Source organism: Castor canadensis, chromosome 13 (genome assembly GCF_047511655.1).
Source record: "Castor canadensis chromosome 13, mCasCan1.hap1v2, whole genome shotgun sequence".
Lineage (NCBI taxonomy): Eukaryota > Metazoa > Chordata > Mammalia > Rodentia > Castoridae > Castor > Castor canadensis.
The window spans coordinates 7,318,132-7,343,168 of NC_133398.1; the positions used below are offsets into that span (position 1 = coordinate 7,318,132).

Here is a 25,037-nt window from a genome sequence, read left to right on the forward strand (position 1 = left end):
GCCCTGATGCCCACACTGCTGTCACAGCCATCCTGACAGGTCCTGGACAGTGTCTGCTCTGGCCTTCCACAAGGCCAAGCCTCCGTGAGTCTTGGGTCTTCATCTGCTGGGTGGGGGTGATGTCACCTCTGGTGGGTGCTGTGGGGACTGAGCGGATCCTGACCCACAGCTGGAGTTCACTACTGGCCACAACAAGTGGCCGTCAAGAATGGCAGAGACCTGACTCTGCTATCTGCTATCCATCTGGCACTGGCCACCCCACAGAAGCAGACGGTTTTTATGGGCACAAGCCCCTGCCTCTATTGGAGGCTGCTGGAGCCTGAGGCTAGAGGAAGCCCAGTCCCAGCCAAGGCAGTCTGACAGTTCAAGGCTCTCAGGCCAGGGCAGTTTCTGTGCATCTGTGGGTGAGCACGTGGCTGGCCCAGAAGGATTCAGGGCAGCTGAGGGGAGGTCTGGAAGTGAGGAGTCCTCAGACTCTCCAAGGCCTGTGTGGCTGTCCCCTTCAACCGGGCTTGGGGCGAAACAGGCCAGCGTCTGAGTCTGTTTACTGTATAAGCTTGAATGCATCACTCCCCACACTCCTTCATCCTCTCATCTGTAAATGGGCGCAGCCAGGTCATTCTGAGAGTTAAACAGAAGACCTCTGCCAAGTCCACGTGGCTGCTATCCCTGGTGCCACTGTCCTGTTCCACCTGCCAAGCCTCCTCCTCAGCCTTCACCCCTCCTGGGTCACACTTTAGCCAGGGTTGTGCCTCAGGGCAAGCGGAGCCCAGGCTGGTGGACCCCATGTGCACAGCCCCTGCCAGTGGGGAGGTGGAGTGGGAGGAACCAGCAGGGTAGGAGCAGGGACAGAGTAAGAAAGCAGTTGAGCCTTGCAGGCTGCTTGGGAGCACCCCATAGACACCAAGGGACACTGCATATTATTTCACACTTGGTGAGGAAAGATAAGCTAAGAACGTAAGCCACAGGCAGCATTTTCCAAACATTTTCAAAGTTTCTTTTTTTCGGGGGGAGGGATTTGTTTTGCAGATGAAGAGAATCTGTGTTGAGTTTCAGTAGGGATATCAATCTTCCCTACTGCTTCCCCACTGAAGGTCAAGTGCATGTGACCTCTGTACTTATATTTTTTTGTTATTGTTTTTTTTTTTTTTTTGGTGGCACTGGGTTTTGATCTAAAGGCCCTACACTTGCTAGACAGGTGCTCTTACCACTTGAACCACACCACTAGCCCTTTTTTGTCATGAGTTTTTTGAGATGGGTCTCTCGAACTATTTGCTTGGGGCTGCCTTTGAACCACGATCCTCCAGATCTCTGCCTCCTGAGTAGCCCAGCTGTTGCCTTTTCTTTTTAAAAAAAAAAAAAAAGGAACTATTTTGAGCCCCAGCAACTCTGTGACTCTGATGGCATTGTGGAGCTCGAGGGGAAGTGGCAGATTTTAGAAATGGTATTTGTGGTTATGCATCAACTCAACAAGTCTGTGTCCTCTGCTCCCAGTCAACATGGAGCTGCATACCAGCCTTTTCTTCTGGCCTCCTGGCCTATTCCCAGTTCCTTGGAGAGGTAACATCTGGCTGGTCCAGAAAGGAAGGTTGTTGGAATAGATATGGCAGATGCTAGAACTGGGGCTCCGTGGTTTATCCAGAGTGGAGTCAAGAGTATAAACCTTGCTTCTCACAGATACAGAATCAAAGGCAGGCTGTGCCTTGCACTACCTTGTCAGTCACTCAGCTCTCTGTCCCCAGAACACAGCAAGCATGAGTGAGCAGATGACGTGACCAGAACATTTCACTCTGCTGGAGACAAATGCACGAAGGGAAGGGTAGGAAACTGCTATTGGGGCTCAAGAGGCGTTAAAGACTAGGCGAGAATAGAAGATGATACAGTAGATGACAGCCAGAAGGATCCTCTTATGTGTTTGTGTTCTACATGGTTGTGATGTAAAGACTATTTCTTACCACGGACCACAAAGAAACCTGAAATTCCTTGAGTTGATCCATCAGCAACTATCACCACCTCGGGCAAGGTGCCTAGTGTCCTTCATCTCAAAGCACAAGAACAGCTGGGAGTCGGTGGCTCACACCTGTAATCCTAGTTACCCAGGAGGCAGAGATCAGGAGGATGCCAGCCCAAATAGTTTGCAAGATGCTATCTCAAAAAAACCCATCACAAAAAAAGGCTGGTAGAGTGCTTAAGGTGTAAGCCCTCAGTTAAAGCCCCATTACCCAAAAAAATAATAAATAAAATAAATTTAAAAAGCACAAGACCTGTTGTGACCCCACAGATCTGCAGATCAGGGGCAGAGGCAGTTTGTTCATCTTTCTAGAACAGCCCCAATCATGGTCACCCTGCTCTGGAAACAGGGAAAAGTTCTGGTTTGGGGGTGGGCTGGTGACAACTCTGTGACCAAATTGGTGTCAAACTGTCCAGCCAGTATGGCAGCAACTGTGTTACTAGGTTGGAGTTAAACAAACTATCCAGGAAGTGTGAGGTCATGGGCTTGGGTGAGGGCTTCTCTAACTTCCCGTGGAAGCCTTTCAGTAGGCCACCAGAGGGACTTCAAGTTCAACCAGTACACTGTGGCAATTGTGGACTTCAAGCTTAACCAGTACACTATGGCCACTCTAGGGGAAGAAGAGGTCAGGTCTTTCTGGCCATCACAGTTTTTGAGGCACAGCCTGGGGATTTAGTAAGGCCACAGTTCAATTTTTATTGAGGTTGTCTCTGCCCTACGTCTTTTTTGTTTTGTTGTTGTTTGGCAGTACTGGGGTTTGAACTCAGGGCCTTGCACTTGCTAGTCTTGAGTGTTTTATACATGTCCTCAGCCATAAGCATATAGATCCAATCTTCCTCCAAATCGAAGTGCTCCCAAAGCTGCAACAGGAAAGGCTATTCCTGTGCCTTACCTGTGTGACCTTAGGCAAGTCAGTTCCTTTCTTTGGGTCTCTATTGTTCTATTCATCAAGTAATATCTGTCTTGTAAGGCTGCTGAGAGAATCAGATCAGCACAAATGTGCCTGAAAATGTGCAGTGAGGCGTGGCATTTCCAGTGCTTCCCAGGCTCTGCTATCCTCTGCAGGTGGAGGCAAGCACTGTCTGGATCTGTGTCACAACCCAGCCCTGGGTGGGCATGGCACACACTAGGCTCCATGGCAAAGTCTGCTGGAGACAAAGCAGCTCAGACACAGGAGCTGACTTTGCTCCCAGGCCTAATGGAAGGGGCTAGCATGGCCTGGGTACCCCTGAGCAGCACAGGGCTGAGCCTGGGTGGCTGATCCTGCTGTCCTGGCAGGGCTACCCACCACTGACAAAGATCCTGGCAAGTTTCTTTGGCAAGCTTCTGGGCCAGGAGTTGGACCCACTCAAGAATGTGCTGGTGACAGTGGGTGCCTATGGGGCCCTGTTCATGGCCTTCCAGGTGCTTGGTGGACGAAGGAGATGAGGTGAATGGTAAGGCTTGGGTTGGGTGGGGGTGAAGGTCAGGATAATGGTGACCCCAGGTGATCTCACCCTTGTACTAGGTCATCATAATTAAACCCCCCCCCCTTTTTTTGTGGTACTAGGGTTTGAACTAAGGGCCTACACCTTGGGCCACTCCACTAGCCTTTTTTTGAGATAGGGTCTCACAAACTATTTCCTCAATGAAGTTCTATTGAGCTTAGAACCTCAATTCTCCTGATCTCTGCCTCCTGAGTAGCAAGGATTACAGGCGTGAGCCACCAGGCGCCTAGCTCCTTTTTTGACTGTTGTAAGCCCATGACACTGATGGCTGAGGGTCGCCCTGTATCCCTGAATCCCATGGGATGATGAATGGAGAGGGCAGAGGAACCCAAGGAGTAGGGAGTGAGCTGAACTGGACCTTCGGCCTTGGAACAGAGCAAGAGCAAGGCAGGACACTGTCCCTATCTACATTCAAGGGGACAGAGAAGTTCAAAAGAAGAGCAAGGTGCTGGGAACCTAGAAGAGCTGGGAAAATCTTTGAAAGAAAAAGAAGAAAAAAAAATTTTGATAAGGAGAGGACCCAGAGGTGGAACTTTTAAGAAAGGGGAGTGTGTGCAGACAGGCATCAATTCTGGGGACGAGGATGATGATGATAAGAGGCCTTGGGGAGCCAGGTAGAAACTCCAGGTAAGAGGAGCTCGGGCGCAGTGGCTCACATCTGTAATCCTAGTTACTTGGGAGGATCCTGGTTTGAGGCTAGTGTGTTTGTGTTGGGGGGGGGTGGGCGGGGAGGATAGCTGGAGAGACCCCATCTTTAAAATAATCAGAGCAAAATGGAGGCGAGGCTCAAACGGTAGAGCACCTGCTTTGCAGGCGATCAGCTCTGAATTCAAATCCCGATCTCAGTTTTGAAAAAAGGAGCACGGGAGGCACGGGGGTGCTGGCAGGGGGCTCGCGGGCCGGGGCACGCGCGAGAGGGTGGGGCCTCGAGTCCCGGCGCCTGCGGGAGCCAAACTGAGTGGCCAGGAGGGCCCAGGTGGACAGCGCTGGCGGACAGAGCGCGGGCCGCCCGAGTCGTAGGATCAGAGCACCTGGCGGGACGAGTTTGAGTGGGTTTCGTGAGGTGACAGTTCTCGCCTCTGTTCCCACCCGACCCACTCACCTGGCCGCCCAGAAGGCAGCCCCAGCCCTCACCGCGCTCCCCTGGTGCCTCAGTTAGCTTGTAGCTCGTTGCACCATTCAACCTCCTCCGCCCAGGAAGTGACGTCACCGCCGGGTGCGTAGGCGTCAGCCAAGTCTTCGCCCTCCTATTGAAGGTTGGTCGCTCTAGCCGCCTCATTTCAATGCGCTGACGCCATATTGCTTTTGGGCGGAAGTAGCGCATCCCGGGCTCCGCCTCCTTAAAGGAACAGGAGCCTCTGCACCCTTAAGGATATGCTTGGGGTCGAGCGGCGAAAGGGCAAATTGAGGTGAGTCCCTGCTTGCGGAGCGTGGCTGTCCGGAGGTCGTGTGTCGAGGCCGGTAAGTTCTGGTAGCTCGATTGTGTCAGAGCCCTTGATGATATGTTTGGTGCTGCTCGTCTTGCATGTGTGGCTTCACCGAAACACTGGAGGGTTCGCGGAATTAGCTTGATGTGTGTGAACCGCGCTCCGGTCACTGGGATCAGCCAGGCTGGCCAGCTCCGTAACTCACGTCCACCCTCCCACCATCGTCCTGCCGAGAAGATGCAGCCCGAATGCCAGAGAGCTGGGGCTGGAACCAAGTTCAGGTCCTCGGTGTCCAGCTCTATCTCTGCACGGATCCTCCCGGGTCCTCACAGTCCCAGGCTGACAGTGGTACTGGCAATCGAGTTAAAAATAATCCATGTGTTGGAAAATTGTGCAGTCATTGAAGCAAAAGGTGATTAGTGTGTGACTTCCAAAATACCTTAGGAAAAAAAAGCAAAGGACAGGACAGCCTGGAGTGGCGGTGCTGTTTGTAAGTGTTGGGGTTTTCGGGGTATCTGCGGATGCGCGCACCAACTGTCAGATGGGAGTCACCTGTCATTAGCTGATGGCTTCACACTGGAGAACTGGGGTCTTGGGTACTCTGACAAGGGAGAGAAACTTACTTCTGTGTGCAGATTATTAAAAATAAAACTATGAAGTCACCTGTTGAGCCTGTGCTTCTGTCAGCTTCCCTGCTGGGAGGTCTCCTTCTCCCTTATAACAGAGGAGGAAAGAGGCTCCGAGGGGTTAGGGAATTTAGCAGTGAGTGTCCCAGCTAGGATGTGGAGAAGCTGTAATGTGAGTGCTAGAGGATTGTTCAGTGATGCCAGAGATCTAGCTTGTTCTGTTCCCCACCAAGAGTGTGTTTCTGTTGTCGATTGTGCAACACCTACATGCAACCTGGCACACAACAGACATCCAGTGTTTGTTGACTGAACAAGTGGAACAGTCAGGAAAGATACATGAGGGAGAGAGTGATGGTGATTTCCAGAGCCCAGGATGAAATCCAAGGCTCTCTGACCTCTAATGCCTTAAGACTGGACCTGACCCGCTGGCCCAGGGCCTTCCTGTCTCCACCTGCAAAACCAAAGGCCACCACAAGGCAGATCCTGGTTGATCCCATGTGTCATACTTCGTCCTATCACACGTGTTAGTCCCATTTTCCAGATGGGTGAATGAGGCCCAGAGAGGTTTGAGAAAGTTGCCTGGAGTGGGTTCCTACAAGGCCTTATTCACCTCCTGCACAGGAGAGGCTCTTAGGCCCTGTATCCCTCCTCAGCTCTCTGGGATGCTTCGGGACTTACTGTGTGCTGGGTTAGCTGCCACAGCCTAAGGTTCTGGTGGAGAACAAGACACACACACACACACACACACACACAGGGTTCCTGTCCTGTGAGTCTAGCGAGGCTGACAGATTAGCAAGCAAGCAGTGAGGGACCGGCTGGGGACCAGTCAGGGAGGAGTCAGAGAGAGTTTCTCCCAGGAGGTTAGGGACTTGAACTCAGGCGCTACACCTTGAGCCACTCCACCAACCCTTTTTAGTGACAAGTTTTTTCAAGATAGGGTCTCCCAAACTATTTGCCCCAGGCTGGCTTCCAACTGCTGCCTCCTGATCTCTGCCTCCTGAGTAGCTAGGATTACAGGTGTGAGCCACTGGTGCCCAGCTAGGAGGTTACTTTTAATCAGGATCTGGAAAGTGTGCAGAATGTCTGGAGGGCAAATGCTGAGGCTGGAGACAAGCTACCAAGATTCCAGCCTGAGGATGCTCAGTGGGGAGGGAAACTGACAAGATCAGACAATTTGTAAATGAGACCTCCAGTGTGGCTTCTGTGTACCCTGCCCTTCCTCCTGGACTGGGCCTCAAGTCCATCAGTTCACACTTAAAGTCCCCAATCTCCTAAGGACCAGGCTCCTGGTTTCTAATCCAGGTGGGGGTGACAGAGGACCACGGAAGAACCACTGCGGACCTTGATAACGTAAATAAAGGTGTCAGGTCTCAGGACAAGAGATTCCTTCTGTCTTCAGCTGTTTTCACCGGGTTCTCTGACTGCCAGTGTGCCAGGACACTTAGCTGCCAGGAGCAGGGTTGACCCGTGCTGCTGTGGCCAACAGGCCAGGGTCACTGCAGCCCTAGCAGGCCGAGAGTCTCTGCCACTCCAGTCCCAGCAGACAGGGCCAACATCCCACTCCTGGAGTATGGCCAGCCGCCTCAACTTTTTCCAAAACTCAGAGCCTACTTCTCCCTCTGGTGGCAGAGGCAGCAGCTTTGAACTCCCAGCTGGGAACCCCTGTGTCCTCTGGGGCTCTGACTCTGGGTAAGTTATTTCCCTGCTCTGAGCCTCAGCTTTGCCAACTGGAGAACCAGTGGGATCTTCTCCAGGGTTCTGCTGGTCTCCCTAGCTCTCCCATGGGTTTGTCATGGGTGAAACTGCCCTCAGGAGGGAGATTTGCATTTCAGATCTGCATTCTGTGTGCAAGGGGACTAAGGAGTGATGTCTCACTTGGGGCTCCCACAGCCTCTTTGGAATGGGAACCTGCAGAAGTGGCTTTTCTTTCCTCTGTCAATTCCAAGGCCGAGGTGACTGGGTCTCAGTCTGTGTGCTGGTAAAAGATTCTCAAATCGACTAGGCACTGGTGGCTCACGCCTGTAATCCTAGCTACTCAGGAGGCAGAGATCAGGAGGATCATGGTTCAAAGCCAGCCCAGACAAACAGTTCTCAAGACCCTATCTTGAAAAAACTCATCACAAAAATAGGGCTGATGAAGTGGCTTACGGTGAAGGCCCTGAGATCAAACCCCAGTACTGGAAAAAAAAAAAAAATCTCAAATCATCCATTCCCTTGGGGCAAACCACTGATCCAAGTAGTTTTCACAAAATGTTTGTCTTAATGGGACTATTTTTTCTTGATTAAAAAAAAAAAAAAGGTGTGGTGTGAGGCCCTGGTTCAAAGACATAAAAGTTAAAGCCAAATTCAGCAACATTTTGTGGAAAGTTTAGAGGTTTCAGTGTTAGTTTATCCCTAAGGCATGCCTTGCTCTGTGTCCATTTTGGCTTTTTTGTTGTTCTGTTTGGTTTTGTTTGAGGTGTGGGAGTTGAACCCAGACCCTTGCACCTGCTAGGCAATGCTCTTCTCCCCCTGTGTACATCTCAGCCTCGATTATTGCATCTTTGTCCTGGTGTACAGACAAGGCAGTGGAGCCTCGCAGAGACTTGGTCTGGCATGACCAAGGTCCCATAGCTAGTGCATCGCAGAGCTGGGACCATTTTAGCCAAGACCAAGCTCCAGGCTTCTCTGCTTGTTTGCGGAATGGACTAGTCTTACCTAGACATGATGTCGTCTCTCCTACACCCCTGCTTAGAAGTACAAACTAAGGGGGCAGGTGACCCAAACAATGTATACACATGTGAATAAATGTAAAAATGATAAAAGAGAGAAAGAGAGAAGGGAAAATTTAAAAAAAGGTACTAATGGTGTTGTTTCAGTAAGTGAGGGTCTTCTGATTATCTATCTGGGATGGTAAACATCCTCCAAAGTACCAGATAGCGCCCACGTAGAACCAACCCGCCCCAGACACCAAGCATGTGCCTGTTGAGAAACACCTATCCAGATGTCCTAATCGTCCTAATTGACAGAGGCAACGTGAACCCAGCCTGGACAGCCATGATCACCTGGCCTGCCCAGCAAGGTAGAACCTGCACAAGGTGTGGCTCCATGCCCCAGTGGGCTGGTGGTCTCTTGCAGGCAGGGCAGCTGATCGAGGTAAGGGCAGCCCCTCCTAAGAGAGTGTGGGCTATCTGGGCTGAGTCATCTTTGTTTGTTCTCCTCTAAGCAAAATAAGGCCAATAACAGCTTCCTAGTTGGTGGGGACCATGTTGTTGGCTAGCCGACATCTGGCTGCTCACCCCAAAACAGGCCAATTCAGTCCAGCAATAAGGCAGTGAAGCAAGGAGGGTTACTTCATTCAGAAAGTCTGCTTGACCAGGTGAAAGGCTCTTGTCCAAGGTCTATCTTCCCAAAAACCAATTTAGGGGTGTTTATACTGATAAGCATTCCCAGGGTGGTGGGTACCTTCTCACAACAGGTGGTCACATGGTACACCTCTAATTCCAGTCACTTAACTCAGGACATACTTTTTACTTCTGCAGTGATCATAGAGCTGGGGACATGGCTCAAGTGGTAGAGTGCCTGCCTTTGAGCAAGTACAAGGCCCTGAGTTCGAATCCCAGTACTGCCAAAAAAAAAAAAAAAGAAGAAGAAGAAGAAGAAGGAGGATCATAATTTCCTTGAGTTGTTGTTGGCCCTGATAAGTTTGCCCACAGTGCCTGGCATGTTAGGAGTGCACAGGCTCCAGGCAGTGGCTGCTCCAAGGCCCTCTTATCAAGCTAAACTCCTTTGTGCTTGGCTTCAGTGAGCACCACAGACTGGAGCACAGGGGTCAGGTGCACACAGGTGCTCTCTGAGTTCACAGGAGGCCTGAGTAAAGAGGCTTCAGAAAGGTGCCAGAGCTGAGCTAAGCCCTGCTGGTGGGCTGGGTTGCGGACTGTGGCAGGCACAGGGGCAGAGCTTGTGCACAGGTGGGCCAGGTCCGTCAGAGCAAAGGATCACTGAATTCAAAGAGGAGGGAATGTGGAGGCTGCAGAGTCTGAATGGGGGCCAGCTCCAAAGGCTGGACTCAGGCAACTATGCACTTTGTCCTGTGTCAACACAAGTTGCCTGGACAAGTGGATCCAGTGGGGGCCGGGGGTGCAGGGACATAGCTGACATCAGTACTGGGTTTTTGGTCACTGAAGCATTCCAAGTGCCCAGGGGTCATCACAAGCCTTCTGGCAAGGCTGGTGCCATTAAGCTGCCCAGGTAACGAAGGTGTGTGTTGGCAGAGGGCGCTGCCACTGGCTACTAGTATCTTAGTAGAAGGCCTGGTATATTAGATTCAGGGAGGCTGTGTTGGAAGGTGTCCTAAAGTTCCCGTGTGCAGTTCTGGTCCCTTGCTCTGCTGGAATTGGGCCTTTCAGGGCAGGCCAAGGACCCTAGCTGCTTCCATTGCCACACTTCCCCCACAGGTTTATTTTTCACTAATGACTTAACAATAATGACACTTGTTGAGCACTGGCTATTTGCACGTAGCAAGCTAAGCTTTTTGTACGTCATTTACGTCTCACAAAGATGAGGCCGCTGCTGTCAACCATTCTCACTTCAGCAGTGATTCTCAGAAAGGTTTTTGCCAAAAGTCACGTAACATGTAGCTTAGTGAATGGCTTCTGTCTAGTTCCTGATTTTCACACCCTCATATTTTTCATTAGCAATTTCATTGAGTTTTCTTTTACACATGATGAAATTCTCTTGCTGTAAGTGTACACCTCGTGATTTTTAGTAAATCTAGGATTTGTGCCACTATCCCCACAATCCAGATGTGCCCAAAGATCCCATGAGCCCATGTGCAAATCTTTCCCTGTTCTCCGCTCCTACCGTCCCCCCACCCCCAGCCTCAGGCAACCACTAATTAGTTTATGTCTCTGTGGAGTTTATAGCCTCTACCTTTGCTGGGATTGAACCCAGGCTCTCATGCACACTAGGCAAGTGGTCTTCTGCTGAGCCCTACAGGCTCATTTAAAAAAATGAAAATAAAAATCAAAGCCAGGCGCCTGTGGCTCACGCCTATAATCCTAGCTACTCAGGAGGCAAAGATCAGGAGGATTGTGGTTTGAAGCCAGCCTGGACAAATAGTTCTTGAGACCCTCTCTCAAAAAAAAAAAAAAAATCACGAAAAAGGGCTGGTGGAGTGGCCCAGGGTGTAGACACTGAGTTCAAACTCTAGTACTGCACACACACACACAAAAACAACTAAAGCTGGCAGAGTGGCTCAAGTGATAGAGCGCCTGCCTAGCAAGAATGAGGCCCTGCGTTCAAACCCCAGTTAACCAGAGGGTAAAAAAAAATCCTCCCAAAAACAACTAAAAAAGTCAAACTGCATACACGTTAATAAGTCCCCTACCCATTCACAGAGAAAACCAGTGTTAATAATTGATGATGTCTCTTGAAGCATTCTTCTGCACAAACATACACACACAGAATCAAGCAGTCCCTGCTTTGCACAATTCCTTTTTTTGGCAGTACTGGAGTTTGAACTTAGGGCCGCATGCTTGCTAGGAAGGCACTCTACCACTTGAGCCACTCCACCAGCCTTTTTTTGTGATGGGTTTTTTTGGGATAGGGTCTCTTGGACTATTTGCCCAGGCTGACTTCGAACCATAATCCTCCTGATCTCTGCCTCCTGAATAGCTAGGATTATAGTTGGGAGCCTCTGGTGCCCAGATGCTTTGCACAATTCTCATACAAATGTGTTTCTTATTCCAAGGTTTAGTTAAATAACCCGGGTCCCTCGATGACATGGTTCAGCGTCCGTGTTAAATTAACTGTGCGTGGTTAACTGTGTAACTTGTGAACTGTGCAGCTAGTTCTTCATCCACAGATCCCAATGGAGATGACAGGTGGTGACCAGTCACGTTGTCTCCTCCAGAGGCGGTTTGCCTACTGGTCACTATGATTGGTCAGTTTGTGGACAGGCAGCCAAGCATGTCCTGGTCTTGCCTCCTGTCACCCAGAGATAAAATTATGTGAACCATGTGGCATTTCACAAACATGGATTCTCAAAAGAGGGAGCCGGCCCACAAAGACACAGTTGCAGGCCAGCAGTGAAAAGTGGCAACACTGCAAGTCACACTGGCGTGCCGTGTAAGTGGAATAACACAAGAAGTAGGGCATCTCAGCTGTTCCTGCTTGAAAAACTTGATCTGTGGCCAGAGAAAGTTCCAGAAGGCAAACTTCCCAACATAAATGAAGAAGGCGGTTCTGAAGAGCAGAATGAAGATGTCCTTCTCGTTGCAGAAACTCCCAGGGACAGCTGGCAACACTGAAGCTGAGACTGGAGTTTTAGACCCCAGTCCCAAACTCCTGGGCGTCCACATGTCAGGTACAGCCACTTGCAGTGAAGGCAGAGAAGGGCGATTTACTGTCTGACGGGGTGCAGTAAGCCCTCCAGCCCATCTTCAGCCATCTTCCGAGCACAGGCATGAACATTAGTTTTAAATAGACCAAGAATTTGGGGCTGAGGGCAAAAGATATGCATAAATAGTCCCAGTCGCAGGTGTGACCTGGCTGGTCATTACCTTGGTCATTGTTTGGGAGGGGTTCAGGAGAAGTTGTTGTCTGTGGCTGTCTGCCTTCCGGGGACCCCTCAGATCAGCCTGGCGGCTGGTCTGTCCTATATAGGCTCTGCCATTCCTTTTCTTGGGGACAGTTTTCTTGCCTCTCCTTGTAACGATGTTATGGAGGGATCCTGTCCTTCCTGGATTCCAAGGTGACTGCAAAGTGACCTCAAAGAAAACGGCTCAGAACAAAGAACGCAGGTACTATGGAGGCAGAGAGGGCACGCTTTTCTCCTGTTTTCAGTTAATTCACTGCCTCAGCAAAGAGTCAGTGCTTTGCAGCAAAAGTAGTTTACGTACCTGTTACAAAGGCAGAAAGGATAAAATGCTGGAAGTTGATCCAATTTAGAAGGAGTATGACAGTTCACTGATGGTGGAGAAGCAGTGCCTGCTCCTGTGCTGGTCAAACCACTCTTGGTACATTTTTCCTTGTGTGTGTGTGATGGGATCAAACCCAGGCCTCGAGTTTGCTAATTACACACTTTTACTCCACCAGCCCTTTTTTTTTTTTTATGTTGGGTGTATTCAAGATAGGGTCTTGAGAACTAATTGCCCGGGTTGGCTTCAAACCACAAGCCTCCTGATCTCTGCCTCCTGAGTAGCTAGGATTATAGGCGTGACAAGCACACACTTTCTTGCTGATGAACATTTAGAAAGAAAAAGAACACTTTAATTCTCAATGTTTCTCATTTAAATTATGGCATACTACATAAATATTAATTTTATTGTTTTTTTGCATTTCCCTATGCATTTATAACAGATTATAAGAGAGGTTTTAATGTTTTAGCATTTTTTTCTTTTTGTGGTACTAGAGTTTGAACTCAGGGGCTCAGGCTTGCGTTTTACTGCTTGGGTCACTCTACCAGTCCCTTAGCAATAATTTTTAAAGGTCACCAAGCAATTTTCCCTTCTTTATTACACAATAATGATTTTCCCATTAATTGGTAAGTTCTCCTTGCACAGTTTCAGCTTTCAGGGTCATTTCTCTGGAAAGGAGGATAGAGTCTCACTCTGTTGTCCAGGCTGGCCTCAAAGCAATCCTCCTGCCTCAGCCTCCCGAGTAGCCAGTACTGTAGACATGTGCCACAGAGCCTGGCCTACACAGTCATTTTACAGTCCCACACTACAGTGGGAAGGGCAACTGCCTAACTATGTATTGGTATGCAACTGTGCAAGTCTCTGCTGTTTCACACTTAAGCGTGTCTAGCCTCACAGTTGCTAGATAGGTGCTCTTACTGCTTGAGCCACTCCACCAGCCCCCAAATCCTTTTTTATTTTATTTTATTATTTATTGATTTAGAAACAGGGTCTCACTGTGTAGCCCAGGCTTGCCTGGAACTCTTGATTCTTCTACCTCCACTTCCCAAGGGCTGGGATTGTAGGCATATGTGACCACACCGACCCTAATTATTTAAAAATATCCAATTCAGTGACATTTAGTGTATTTGTAATGTTGTGCGACCATCTCTTCTATATGGATTCAAAACCTTTTTATTGCTTCAGAAAAATACCCCATTATCCTCATATAATTACCCTAGTGTCCCCTTCTTCCTGCCAATGCTAACCACTAATCTGTTTTCTGTCTCAGTAGGTTTCCCTATTCAGGATCTGTCATATGAAAGGAATCAGATAACATGTGACATTGGATATCTGGCTTCTTTCACTTACAGTAGCCTTTTTTAGGTTCATCCAAAACAGAGCATGTAGCAATATATCTATCATTCCTTTTTTATGACTGAGTAATATTTCATTGTATGGCGATACCACAGTTTATCCATTCATCTGTAGATAGACACTTTCCTTCTACATTTTGACTGTCATGAATGATGCTCCTATAGGGCCATGAGTACAGCTCAGTGATAGAGCGCATTCCTGTATGTGAAGCCCTGAGTTCAATCCCTAGCAGCACACACACACACACAAATGTTGCTGTAAACATTCATGTACAGCTGGATACCTGGCTCATGCCTGTAATCCTAGCTATCTGGGAGGTGGAGAGCTGGAGGATGTCAGTTTGAGGCCAGCCCAGGCAAAAAGTTCATGACCCCCCCCCAGCTCAACTAGTATAGATCTGGGTGTGGTTGTGCATCTCTGTCACCTCTGCTGCATAGGAAGGGTAAATAGGAGGGTCACAGTCCACATGGGCCTGGGCATAAACTGGAGATCCTATTTGAAAAATAGGACTTATGTGATAGAGCCCCTGCCTGATAACCATGAGACCCTGAGTTCAAACCCCAGTACCACCAAAAAACAAATCCATGTTCAAGTGATTGTTTGGTGGTTTAGGATTTGAACTCAGGGCCACACACTTGCTAGGCAGGTGCTCTACCTCTTGAGCCACACAGACAAGATTTTGTTTGGATATAAGTTTTTACTTCTTTGGAATATATACCCAGGAGCATAAGTGCTGGGTTGCAAGGTCAATCTGTTATTGGAAAGGTTAATGCTGCTCTTCTGTACCTCAGTCCTGTTTCTGGCGAGAGAGAGAAGAGTTCAGGCAAGACAGGACAATGTGGTAAAAGTGACAGCAAAGTTTATTAGGAAGGGAACACACTTTCAACAGACTGAAGTTGGGTCCTTCCTAGAGTGAGAACTACCTTATCAGCATTTGGAATTTGGAGCTTGGATATTTATTGGGATGCCCGACAGGAATTCTGAGTCGAGAGATCCATTGAATGCCTAGGAAGAGGCTTATGGGCCTGGACCTTTGTTTTGCTAAATTAAATATCTTTTGTCCCAGGACCTGTGATTTCACCTTGATTGGCTAAGTCTTTTTGTTGGTTTTTTTCTTTGGCAGTGCTGGAGTTTGAACTCAGGACCCTGTGCTCGCCAGGTGGCCCCCTACCATTTGATCCAGTCCTCAACTTTTGGCTCAAAGTGTTAGGTGAGTAGTGGACTACAAAGCATCCTGTGCTATCCCCTGGGCTACTTTGATCTTACAGAGCCTGGCCACTGGTGGAGCTGGGAAGTTTAATTACAATGTTTTTCCGTCAGGGATCTTGTGATTTTTTTCCTCTTGTGGCCATTGCTTATGTCTATCTGCTACCTGTTAAATCGTTTTTAAATTATAACACTTAAAAACTTTTGTGCATCAGTGGACATTATCAAAATGTGATCAAAGTTGTGGATTCACTTTGAGTTGAGTTTTGTGGATGGGTGAGGTAGAGATCCAACTTCATTCTTTAAAAAAAAGTGCATATATATTCATTTTTCATTTATATATATAATATATATAAATAAAAATATATTATGTATATTATATATATTATATATTACATATATATTATATATTATGTGTATATATATAATAATATTGTATATATATATATATAATTTGAACTGGGGTTTGAACTCAGAGCCTTGTGCTCCAGCACTCTGCCACTTAAGCCACACCTCCAGCCCTAAGTCAATAACTTTTTTGGGGTGGCGGTTGATACTGGTGGTTGAACCCAGAGCCTTATGCTTGCTAGGCCAGCGCCCTACCACTTGAGTCAGCCCTCAGGCCTAAGTCAGCTAATTTTTATATGAGAAATTTCACATATTATGATTCCTTCAGTGCCCGTCGGGGACATCGGAGTTCATCCAAACCTCAAATTCAAGACTTCTCTTCAAGGTGGCCCTTCTTAAAAGGACCAATGGCAACCCAGCTGGCCCAGAAGCCCACAGGTCTATTACCTAGCTTCTTTTGTCTCCACTTGAGTTAGGGAGATACTGCTTTCAGCTTCATTACCCTTAGGACAGTCCAAGGGGCTGGCCAAAGAGGACCTGCTCCTGGAAAAGAGGTGAGGCTGAAGAGGGAGCTGAAGGTGGGTGTAACCTGGGAAAAGCTGCCTGTCCTCTGCTGCAGCTGCAGGAGTCCCCATGAGAGCACCCAGGTGCTTATGAATGAGATTCCGGTGGGGTTCCCTGGGTTGACCCAGAGAACCCTTGATTATGTGGCCAGCAGCCCCATCTTACACTCGGCCCGTACCCGTGCTCCCCTGCTGTGGGTCTCCTCCGTGAAGGGAGACCACAGTCCCCTCCTGGGGCACCCATGTTGCCATGGACCCAAACGCCGAGCTTCAGGACCACCTAGTCCCAAATCAAGACAAAGCTGACATTGGACACCCCCTTGCTGGCTGCTGTAGGAATAACAAACCTGCCACTTCTCTAGAGCACCTCCCAGACACCTATGTGAGGGCAGTCTGTATGGTCACCTGTGCTGTCTGCTGCCCTTGGCTCAGAACACCCCCACCCATGTCAACCCACTTCCTTTCAGTCCCTGGAAACTGCTGCCACAACACCCACATGTTCACAGACAAACGGACACAGAGGCATATGCACACGTCAAGGGCAAATGCTCATATTTGCACGTGAAGTCATGACCACATGGCTTCACCACGATCAAGGCTGCATCATGGCTTTCATGGCCCTTCTTCACTGCTGCCTTCGTGGGCCCCTTTCTCTGTTAAAAACAAAACAAAACCAAACCGTAATTATATGCAACAACTATTGAAGCTAAAGAACAAAGTCAGGCACTGGAGGCTCCACCCGTAAGGACTGGAGTTCAAGGCCAATCTGGGCAAATAGCTGCAAGAGCCCATCTCCAAAGTAGCCAGAGCAAAATGGACTGGCGGTGTGGCTCAAGCGGCAGAGGGCTTTGCAGCTTCCAGCATTGCAAGGTCAAAGCCCTGAGTTCGAACCCCAGTTCCACCAAAAAAGGAAAGAAAAGAAAAGACAGGCTGGATTCATTATCACACATTAATGTCCTTACCTTTTTATTCTCATTTTAAAAGAAACTGAAATTAAAATATTTTCGTGATACCCTCAAAGAATGGTTGGCCTCCAGCTCTGTGCCTTCTTGTATCTGATGGAGAAATTGGCCTGGCAGTGTGCCTGTGTGAATTCACACACGTGGAGCCCCTCGTGCCGTGTCATTACCTCAGTATGTGCAAAGTGCCTGCTCTGTTAGTAACAGCTGTCATTTAGTGGACACCTTCTATGTGCCAAGCTCTAGGTGAAGAGCTTTCTGTGTATTATTATTATTACTTTTTATAGATAGGGAAACAGATTCAGAGAAGCAGGTGACTTAGTTCAGGTCACATAGCTAAGGTCTGGCACACAGCCAAAAACACCAAAGCCTGTGTTCTAATCCTTTCTAAATATTCCCATTGTTCTGCTTGGGGCCTGGTCCCAGGTGGGCCTCAAGGATTCAGCAGCAGAAGGCCATACCCGCCCCAGGGAGGGCACAGTGTCATGCTCACCCCTATGCCCGCAGACCTGCCCAGGTACATGTACTTCCCTGCACCGTACGCACGACAGCGTGCCTTGCCAGTCCCCTGTGTATCTTGGTTTACAGCCTCAGTCCCAAAGGTGCCAGACTGGGTCACATGTCCTTATCCACTACAGGTGCCACCCAGCCCTCACTGTGCTCTGCAGAGCCAGGTTCTCTGGATGCCCACCAGACCACCACCAGCATCCAGGCACTGCCTTCCCCTAGAGCTGTCAGGGGCCAGAGAAGGGGCAGGCTGCAAGCTGAGATTGTTTTATCTGTGATTTCTGTCCTATGCCAGACACCAGGTTGTGCAGGTGACTCTCAGACCCTGCAGAGGCTCAGTAGAAATGTGATTTGTTATTTTATTACAGTTAGGAGTTTCCTCATCTGCTGATAAGAATAAGGCTAGCACTTGCTTTACAGAGCTGGTGAGAAGATCCAGCGATGTGCTGTTAGTGCCTGGCACAGAGTAAGTCAGTGAATCAGCTGATTGTGCTCTTCTGTTTATTCCTTTGGGGTGCAGTCACTTTAGAAGAAATGACAGATTTGATAGACACATGGTCTATGATGTGGGGAGCTTGTCAGAGAGGATCAACCTACAAGGGGCCCACAAATGTGGAACTGGTGAATGGGAGGCAGCAAGGGGTCCCAGTAGGGTGGAAACCAGCTGGAGGAGTCAGCAGGACATTGGGCCCAGGACAGGATAAGACAAACCAGCCAACCCTGCATGTAGCAAGCTAGGGAAATATCTGTTCTCTTGGGTCGAATGGCCCCAGTTTTAGCACTGAAAGTCCCATGTCCCAAGAAACCTCTCAGTCTCAGGTTAGCAGGACAGTTGTCCCTCTAGAGCACACAGTGGGAATGGGGTGCCTATGATGGCCAGCTCTGGGTTCAAACTTGACCTTAAGTCTCTACTCCCTTAGCTGAGTTCTGAGGCCAAAGTACCAGACCACTCCTTCCTGGGACACACCAAGGAATGTTCCTCCTGGGGACAAGAGCATGACCCTGTGTTACTCCAACCAGGGTGTTTTCACTCCATACATGCTGTAGGATTCTCCTGGGAACTCAATTGACACGATGAACTTGGGCCCCACTGACTTCTCAGTTCCTCAAGTCCAGCCAGCTCACTTGCACTTCCTGACTTTGCACAGTCCACTCTCTGCGTGGGGCACATTTTTTCTCTTTCTTTGGGACTCAGCCACATCCTCCAAGAACCTTCCCTTTCTCCTGGGGCAAAAGCCCCAGCACATCCCCTGGTGGCCCCTTGCACTAGTCCTAGTCCGAAGTAGCCATGATTTAAAGTAGGTGGTTTTAAACCACAGATATGTATCCTTTCAAGTTCTGGAGGTTTCAAGTCCAAAGTCAAAGCCATGCTTTCTCCAAATGTTCTAGTGGAGACTTTTCCATGTCCTTCTTTTAGCTTCTGGTGTTGTCAGTAGTCCACGGTGTTCCCTGGTTTGTGGGTGCTTCACTCTCATCCCTGCTCTGTCTTTATGGGACATTTTCCCTGTGTGTCTGTCTCTTCTCTCCTTCTCATAAGGACCCCAGTAAGCAAGTGGTAGAGCGCCTGACTAACAATCATAAAACCCTGAGTTCAAACTCCAGTACCACCACCAAAAAAAAGATACCTGTCATATTGGATTAAGGTCCATCCTAACCAGTCAGACCTTATCCACCAAAATCCTATTTCCAAAGAGATCACCCTCGTAGGTACTGTGGGTTCGGACGTCCCCAGTTCCCGTTGGGAACAGTGTGAGTCACAACACACATCCGGGTGTTTGTTGGGAAGTCCTTGGATGAGGGGAGCATGCGTGTGGGTGTTTCTTGACTCCCTGGGGCCGAAGCCTGTGCGTGGGGCCTGCTTCCCACTCTAGTGTCAGCACCGCGCCAGAGCCTGACCAAAGAGAGGGCTGGAGAAGCTGAGGATGGAATGAGGACCAGAGGGAGGAAGTGCCAGCCTTTGGACACTGATCCTCGTGTTGGGAGACGCCCTGGGTCTGCGGGGAAGGGACTGGACCTAGAGAGCGGCTCAGCTCCAACCAAACGTTTGTTTTTTGGCTGGTTTTGGTTATTGAACCTGGGCCTCTGCATAGGTGAGCGTCCTACTCCGGAGGTCCATGCCCAGCCCTGAATTCATAAGCAAGTGCAAGCAGCTGTCTGCTTCATGGAAGTTTCCAGTATGGGTGAGGAGAAGGCTGAACATTCTCATAGCAAAATATACACTATTGGATATAAACTACCTTCTTTTTATTTCTTCCTTATAATAAAGTTAGAGCAGTATACCGATAGTTATGAAGTCATGTGACCACGTAGGTCATGTAGGACTTTTGGTTTCTGCCATGTAAGGAGCTTTGAAGTCGTCACTCCCTCCTAAACAGACTGAAAACCAACAACTCCTCTTTGATCTTAGAAACGCTAGTGGTCCACGCCTGTAATCCTAGCTACTCAGGAGGCAGAGACCGAGAGGATCGTGGTTCAAAGCCAGCACCAGGAAAATAGTTCAACAGACCCTATCTCGAAAAAAACCCATCATAAAAAAGGGCTGGCGGAGGCTCAAGGTGGAGGCCCTGAGTTCAAGCCCTGGTACCACAAAAAAGAAAAAGAAAAAAGAAAAAAGTGAGGTCACTGGATAAACTGCTTCTCTAAAATTAATCTTTCTTTCATTACCTCGTATATACTAAGCCCACATTCTATCACTCAGTTACATCCCCAAATCCTCCATTTTTCTTTTTTTTGTTTTTTGGGGGATATTTTGTTGGGACTGGGGTTTGAACTCAGGGCTTCGTGCTCACAAAGGAGACACTGTACTGTTTGAGCCACACCTCCAGCCCCCTCTGTTTTTCTCAATAAGGTGTTGACCTCATGAGAAACTTTTTCTTTTTGCAGTACTGGGACTTGAACTCAGAGCCTCACGCTTGCTAGGCAGGTGCTCTACCACTTGAGCTATTCTGCCAAGCCCTTTTTGGAGTTGGTTATTTTTGAGATAGAATCTCTCAAACTATTCGCCTAGGCTGGCTTCAAACCTTGATCTTCTAGACCTCTGTTTCCTGAGTAGCTAGGATTATAGGTGTGAGCCACTGGCACCAGGCACGAGAAACTGTTTTACCAGAGCCTAAATTATTGGAGTTTTAGTAGATCCTAAACAACACTGTTGGGTAGGGAAATACCCAACTTGGCACACTCTAGCCATCCTGCCCCCGCTATGGAGGGGTGGACTGAGAAGCACTGGTGAAGTTTACATCCAGGGGTACAGGCTTCCTAAAGACTGAGACCTAATCATGGGGCTGTAGAACACTTCTCTTTCCCCCACACTGTACCTACAGATCCCTAAAGGCCTGTTTGTCAGAGTCAATACATCAGGTTTGGCTTTCAACAAAAAAATAATAAGACATACTAACAGTCAGAATACATAGATTGAAGTCACAAACATCAGAATGTGATGCAGATGTGGCAGGAATTTGGAATGATCAGACCAGGAATTGAAAATAACTGATTGATGCAGCATGAACTCTCATGGGAAAAGTAGACGCTGTGCAAGAACAGATGGGCAATGTCAACAGAGAAATGGCAAAAGAAAAGAATCAAGAAGAAATGCTGGCGATCAGAAACACTAACAGAAATGAGGAATGAATTTGATGGGCTGGGCTCTTCAGTAGGCTGCATACAGTGAGGAAAGATTCTGAGCTTGTGGATGTGACAGTAGAGATTTCTAAAAGTGAAAAGCATACCAGAACAGAATATCCAAGGACTGAGAATCAACTAGGAAATATGTGCCATTCATGTAATGGGAAAGGAAGGCTGAGCACAGTGGCTCACGCCTGTAATCCTAGCTACTTGGAAGGCAGAGATCAGGAGGATCACAGTTTGAGCCTGGCTCTAGGCAAAAAGTTAGCAAGACACCATCTCAATAAGTCAGACATGGTCGTGCTCTTCTACTATTCCAGCTGCACAGGAGACTGTAGGTAGGAGGATTAAGGTTTGAGGCCAGCCTCTGGCAAAAACATGAGACCCTACTTAAAAATAACTAAAGCAAAAAAGGGCTGGGAATGTGACTCAAGTGGTAGAGCACCTGCCTAACAAGTGTGAAGCCCTGAGTTCAAGCCACAGAACCACAAAAAAAAAAAAAAGAGAGAGAGCTTAAACAAAAGCTGGTCATAATGACCCACACCTGTAATCCCAGCTACCTGTGATCATGAATTCAAGGCTAGCCAGCAAAATACAAAACAAAAGGGCTGGGAACATGGCTCAAGTGGTAAAGTGTATGCATAGCAAGCACGAGTTCAATCCCTAGGGCCTCAAAAAAAATAACATTAAAAAAAAAAAAGGTAGCTTAAAAGATAGAAGTTGGTTTCTTACTCATGAGGACATTGGAGCTGGTGTATGGTTCTGATTATGAAATCTGGGGGTTTTTTACAACTAACTATTGCTGCATTACACACACCCTAAAACTTAAGATCCTAGGAATGCTGAGCCCCAGAGGCTCAGGCCTTTAATCCTAGCTACTCAGGAGGCAGAGATCAGGAGGATCCTGGTTCAAAGCCAGCCCAGGCAAATAGTTCATGAGACCCTATCTCAAAAAACCCTTCACAAAAAAGGGGTGGTGTAGTGGCTCAAGGTGTAGGCCCTGAGTTCAAACCCCAGGACCAAAACCAAAAAAAAAAAAAAAAAGAAAAAGAAAAAAGGACCCTAGGAGTCACTTGTTTTGCTCACAGATCTGCAGTTTGGGTAGGGCTTGATGGAGACAGATTACCCTGCTGTGTGTGGCATCAGCTGAGGTGCCTTGACCAGGAACTGAGAACCTGCTTCCAAGACAGCTCTCTCACACGGCTGGCAACCTGGAGCGGTCATCTGGTAGCCAGGAGCTCAGCAGGGCATTCGGGCCAGAGCCTGGGTTCCTTTCCACCTGGTTCTTCCCACAGGCCACTTGGGCTTCTTCAAGCCTGGTAGCAGGGTTGCAGGAGTGAATGTCCCAAGACAAGAAGGTGGTATTAGAGGGTTTTTTTGTTTTGTTTTGTTTTTTTCTCCTGAAGTAGCCTTGGAAGCCACACGCCGTCATTGCAGGCGTACTGTACCAGTCAGGGCAGTCATAGTTTTCCCCAGGCTCGTAGGGAGGATGCAGAGACCACAGGTCCCTGGGAAGGTTTTCCAAGAAGAGCTCATGGAATGGGATGTAGGTACATTGCTTCTATCTTTGGAAAACACAGCCAAGACGCCACCTTGGCCTTCTTCCATCTTCATACTGTTCCTCTCTTCCACGTGGCGCAACGTGGTTCCTTTGTAACACCTCATTCCATCCAAGGAGCGAGGAGAGGGAGGGGGCCTCACCGCATGCTGCGTGTGATTGGGTTCCATTGCCAGACTATAGTCACATGGCCACTCCTTGCTGCAAGGAAAGCTGGGAAATGTAGTCTTTCTCAGAAAAAAGGCTAAAACTTGAGATATCCAGTACTACTGAACCATCGCCCATAGGCAAATCTAGCCTGTAAATGCACTTGTAAATGCAGTGTTATAGGAACATAGAACACATCCACATTTTTTTTTCTTTTTTTTGGCAATACCGGGGTTTGAACTCAGGGCTTCACAGTTACTAGGCAGGTACTCTACCACTTGAGCCACTCCTCTTGCCCTGGATTTGATTCTCAGTAGGCGAGTTTAGGAAGAATATCAGCCTCCTCTGGCACCCACAGGAAGGCCATGTTGCTGAGACCATCAACATCAGACTGGCCACTCCCTGCCCATGATAAATCAAGGTAAAAACAAGATCACCCTGGTGGGCACAGTGGTGCATGCCAGTAATCCAAGCTACTTGGGAGGTGGAAATTGGGAGGATCGCAGTTCTTGAGTTTAGCCCGGCAAAAATTTAGAAAGGCCGCATTTCAATAACAGGGCTGGGCATGGTGGAGCATGTATGTAATCCCAGATACATAGGTGGCATAGGTAGGAGAATTGTGGTCCAGACACAGGGCAAAAAACGTGAAACTCTGTCTGAAAATACCTAAAGCAAAAAGGACTGAGGATGTAGCTCAAAATAGTAGAGAGAGTCTGTCTAGCAAACGTAAGATTGTGAGTTCAAACTCCAGCACCACGAAACAAGGCCACTTTGTAATCTTGTCTGACTACAGATAAACATGAACACTGTCAAAGTCACACAGTGCCAGCCAAAGCACTCCCATCTTGGGCTTGTATGAGTGACAGTTATGGCTTTAACCTCGCTCCGACCTGCCCTCCCTGTGAATAAAACCTGTTGAGGTACCCAACCGTAAAATCACCCCGCCACTCAAAGCACCAGTGCAGAGAAAAATCCTGCTTCCTTGGACCCTGCCCCAAATCACCAAAATCCCAAACTTCTACCACTACCCTCTTACTGAGACATCTGTGTTCATTTTCCCTCCCTGCCACTTGTTGAATCACAGCTGTGCTCTTGGTGGTGGCTTTTGGCTGAAAACATCATCAGGACACATCACTTAAGAGTAGATTTGCAGCTGGGCATAGTGGGTCATGCCTGTAATCACCAGGGTAGCAGTTCAAGGCCAGCTGGGCAAGACCCCATCTCAACCAGGAAAAGCTGGGCGCCGTGGTGCGTGCTTATCTTCCCAACTATGTGAGAAACATAGATAGGATGGTGATCCAGGCCTGCCAGGGCTTATACATGAGACCCTATTAGAAAGATAATGAAAGAGCAAGATGGCTGGGGGCGTGGCTCAAGTGATAGAGCCCCTGCCTAGCAAGCACAAGGCCCTGAGTTCAACCCCAGTGCTGCCACCAGAAATAAAACAAAACAAAAAAGTAGATTTTCTGTGAATGAAAGGAGGACAAAACTACCAGTAGTTTAAACAAGATCCAAGTTTTGACTCTGTCTCTCTTCGTCTTTCTATCTCTGCTTCTCTCTCTCTCTCCCATACACTAAGTCCACAGGTAAGTCATGGTTCCTCCATCACCCAGGGCCCAGGCTCCTTCCACATCGTGCCTCTGACTTCCACCTCCTGGGGGTAAGAAGCTTCAGCCACATGCCTGGGAGCCCTCTAACTCATGGCTTCTCCCTGTTCTTCTGTCAGGATCACTTCGGATTATTCTGAAACAAATCTTAGCTGTTATGCCATAAATACTTTAGACTATCTCTCTAAAGTCTGAGGACTTTGAAAAGCAAGCCCCAGCTCCATTGCTGTGGCTCCAATGTCCCCTCCAAAACATTGAGATTTCACCGCTATTGCAGCAGTGTTGGGACTTGGGACCTTTAAAAGGTGATTAGGTCCTGAGAGCAGATTAATGTCACAATCGTAGGAGTGGGTTGTTATAAAAGCAAGTTGGCCCTCGCTTGTCCGCTTTCACTCTCTTGCGCTTCTGCCTTTTGCCATGGATGCCACAGCAAGAAGGCCAACACCAGATGCTGACACCTTGCTCTTGCATTTCCCAGCCTCCAAACTGTAAGAAAAAAAAATCTCTGTTCTTTATAAATTACCCAGTCTCCGGTATTCTGTTATAAAGTGAGAAGCAGGCTAAGGCAACCATTATCACACCTAAAAACCAAGTGATTCCTTCTTTAGGAGTAACATCCAGTCAGTGATACGTTCTTCCATCAGACTTGCCTTAGTATTTGTGGGGCTGCAATGGAACCCACCCACCAGATAGCCTCAGGGCCCCACAGCCCACT

General features: G+C 48.3%; 1 protein-coding gene across 15 annotated transcripts in view; it reads left to right on the plus strand.

Annotated features, from left to right (window-relative positions):
- Kyat1 (kynurenine aminotransferase 1) overlaps positions 1–25,037 on the plus strand; it is a 40,207-nt gene that overhangs the window by 2,362 nt on the left and 12,808 nt on the right. For 3 of the 15 annotated variants that reach the window (XM_074053059.1, XM_074053058.1, XM_074053066.1), the window contains exons 1-2: positions 4,801–4,907; positions 14,930–15,016. The exons of 3 other annotated variants lie outside the window; for them this stretch is intronic. Coding sequence is in view for 2 of the 12 variants with exons in the window: in XM_074053062.1 (XP_073909163.1) it covers positions 11,762–11,897; positions 14,930–15,016 (223 nt within the window). In the remaining 10 variants the exon portion in view is untranslated. Of the gene's footprint in view, positions 1–4,800; positions 4,960–11,472; positions 11,898–14,929; positions 15,017–25,037 lie in introns of those variants that run through there. 9 more of the 15 variants (XM_020181484.2, XM_074053056.1, XM_074053065.1 and 6 more) reach the window with 7 other exon arrangements.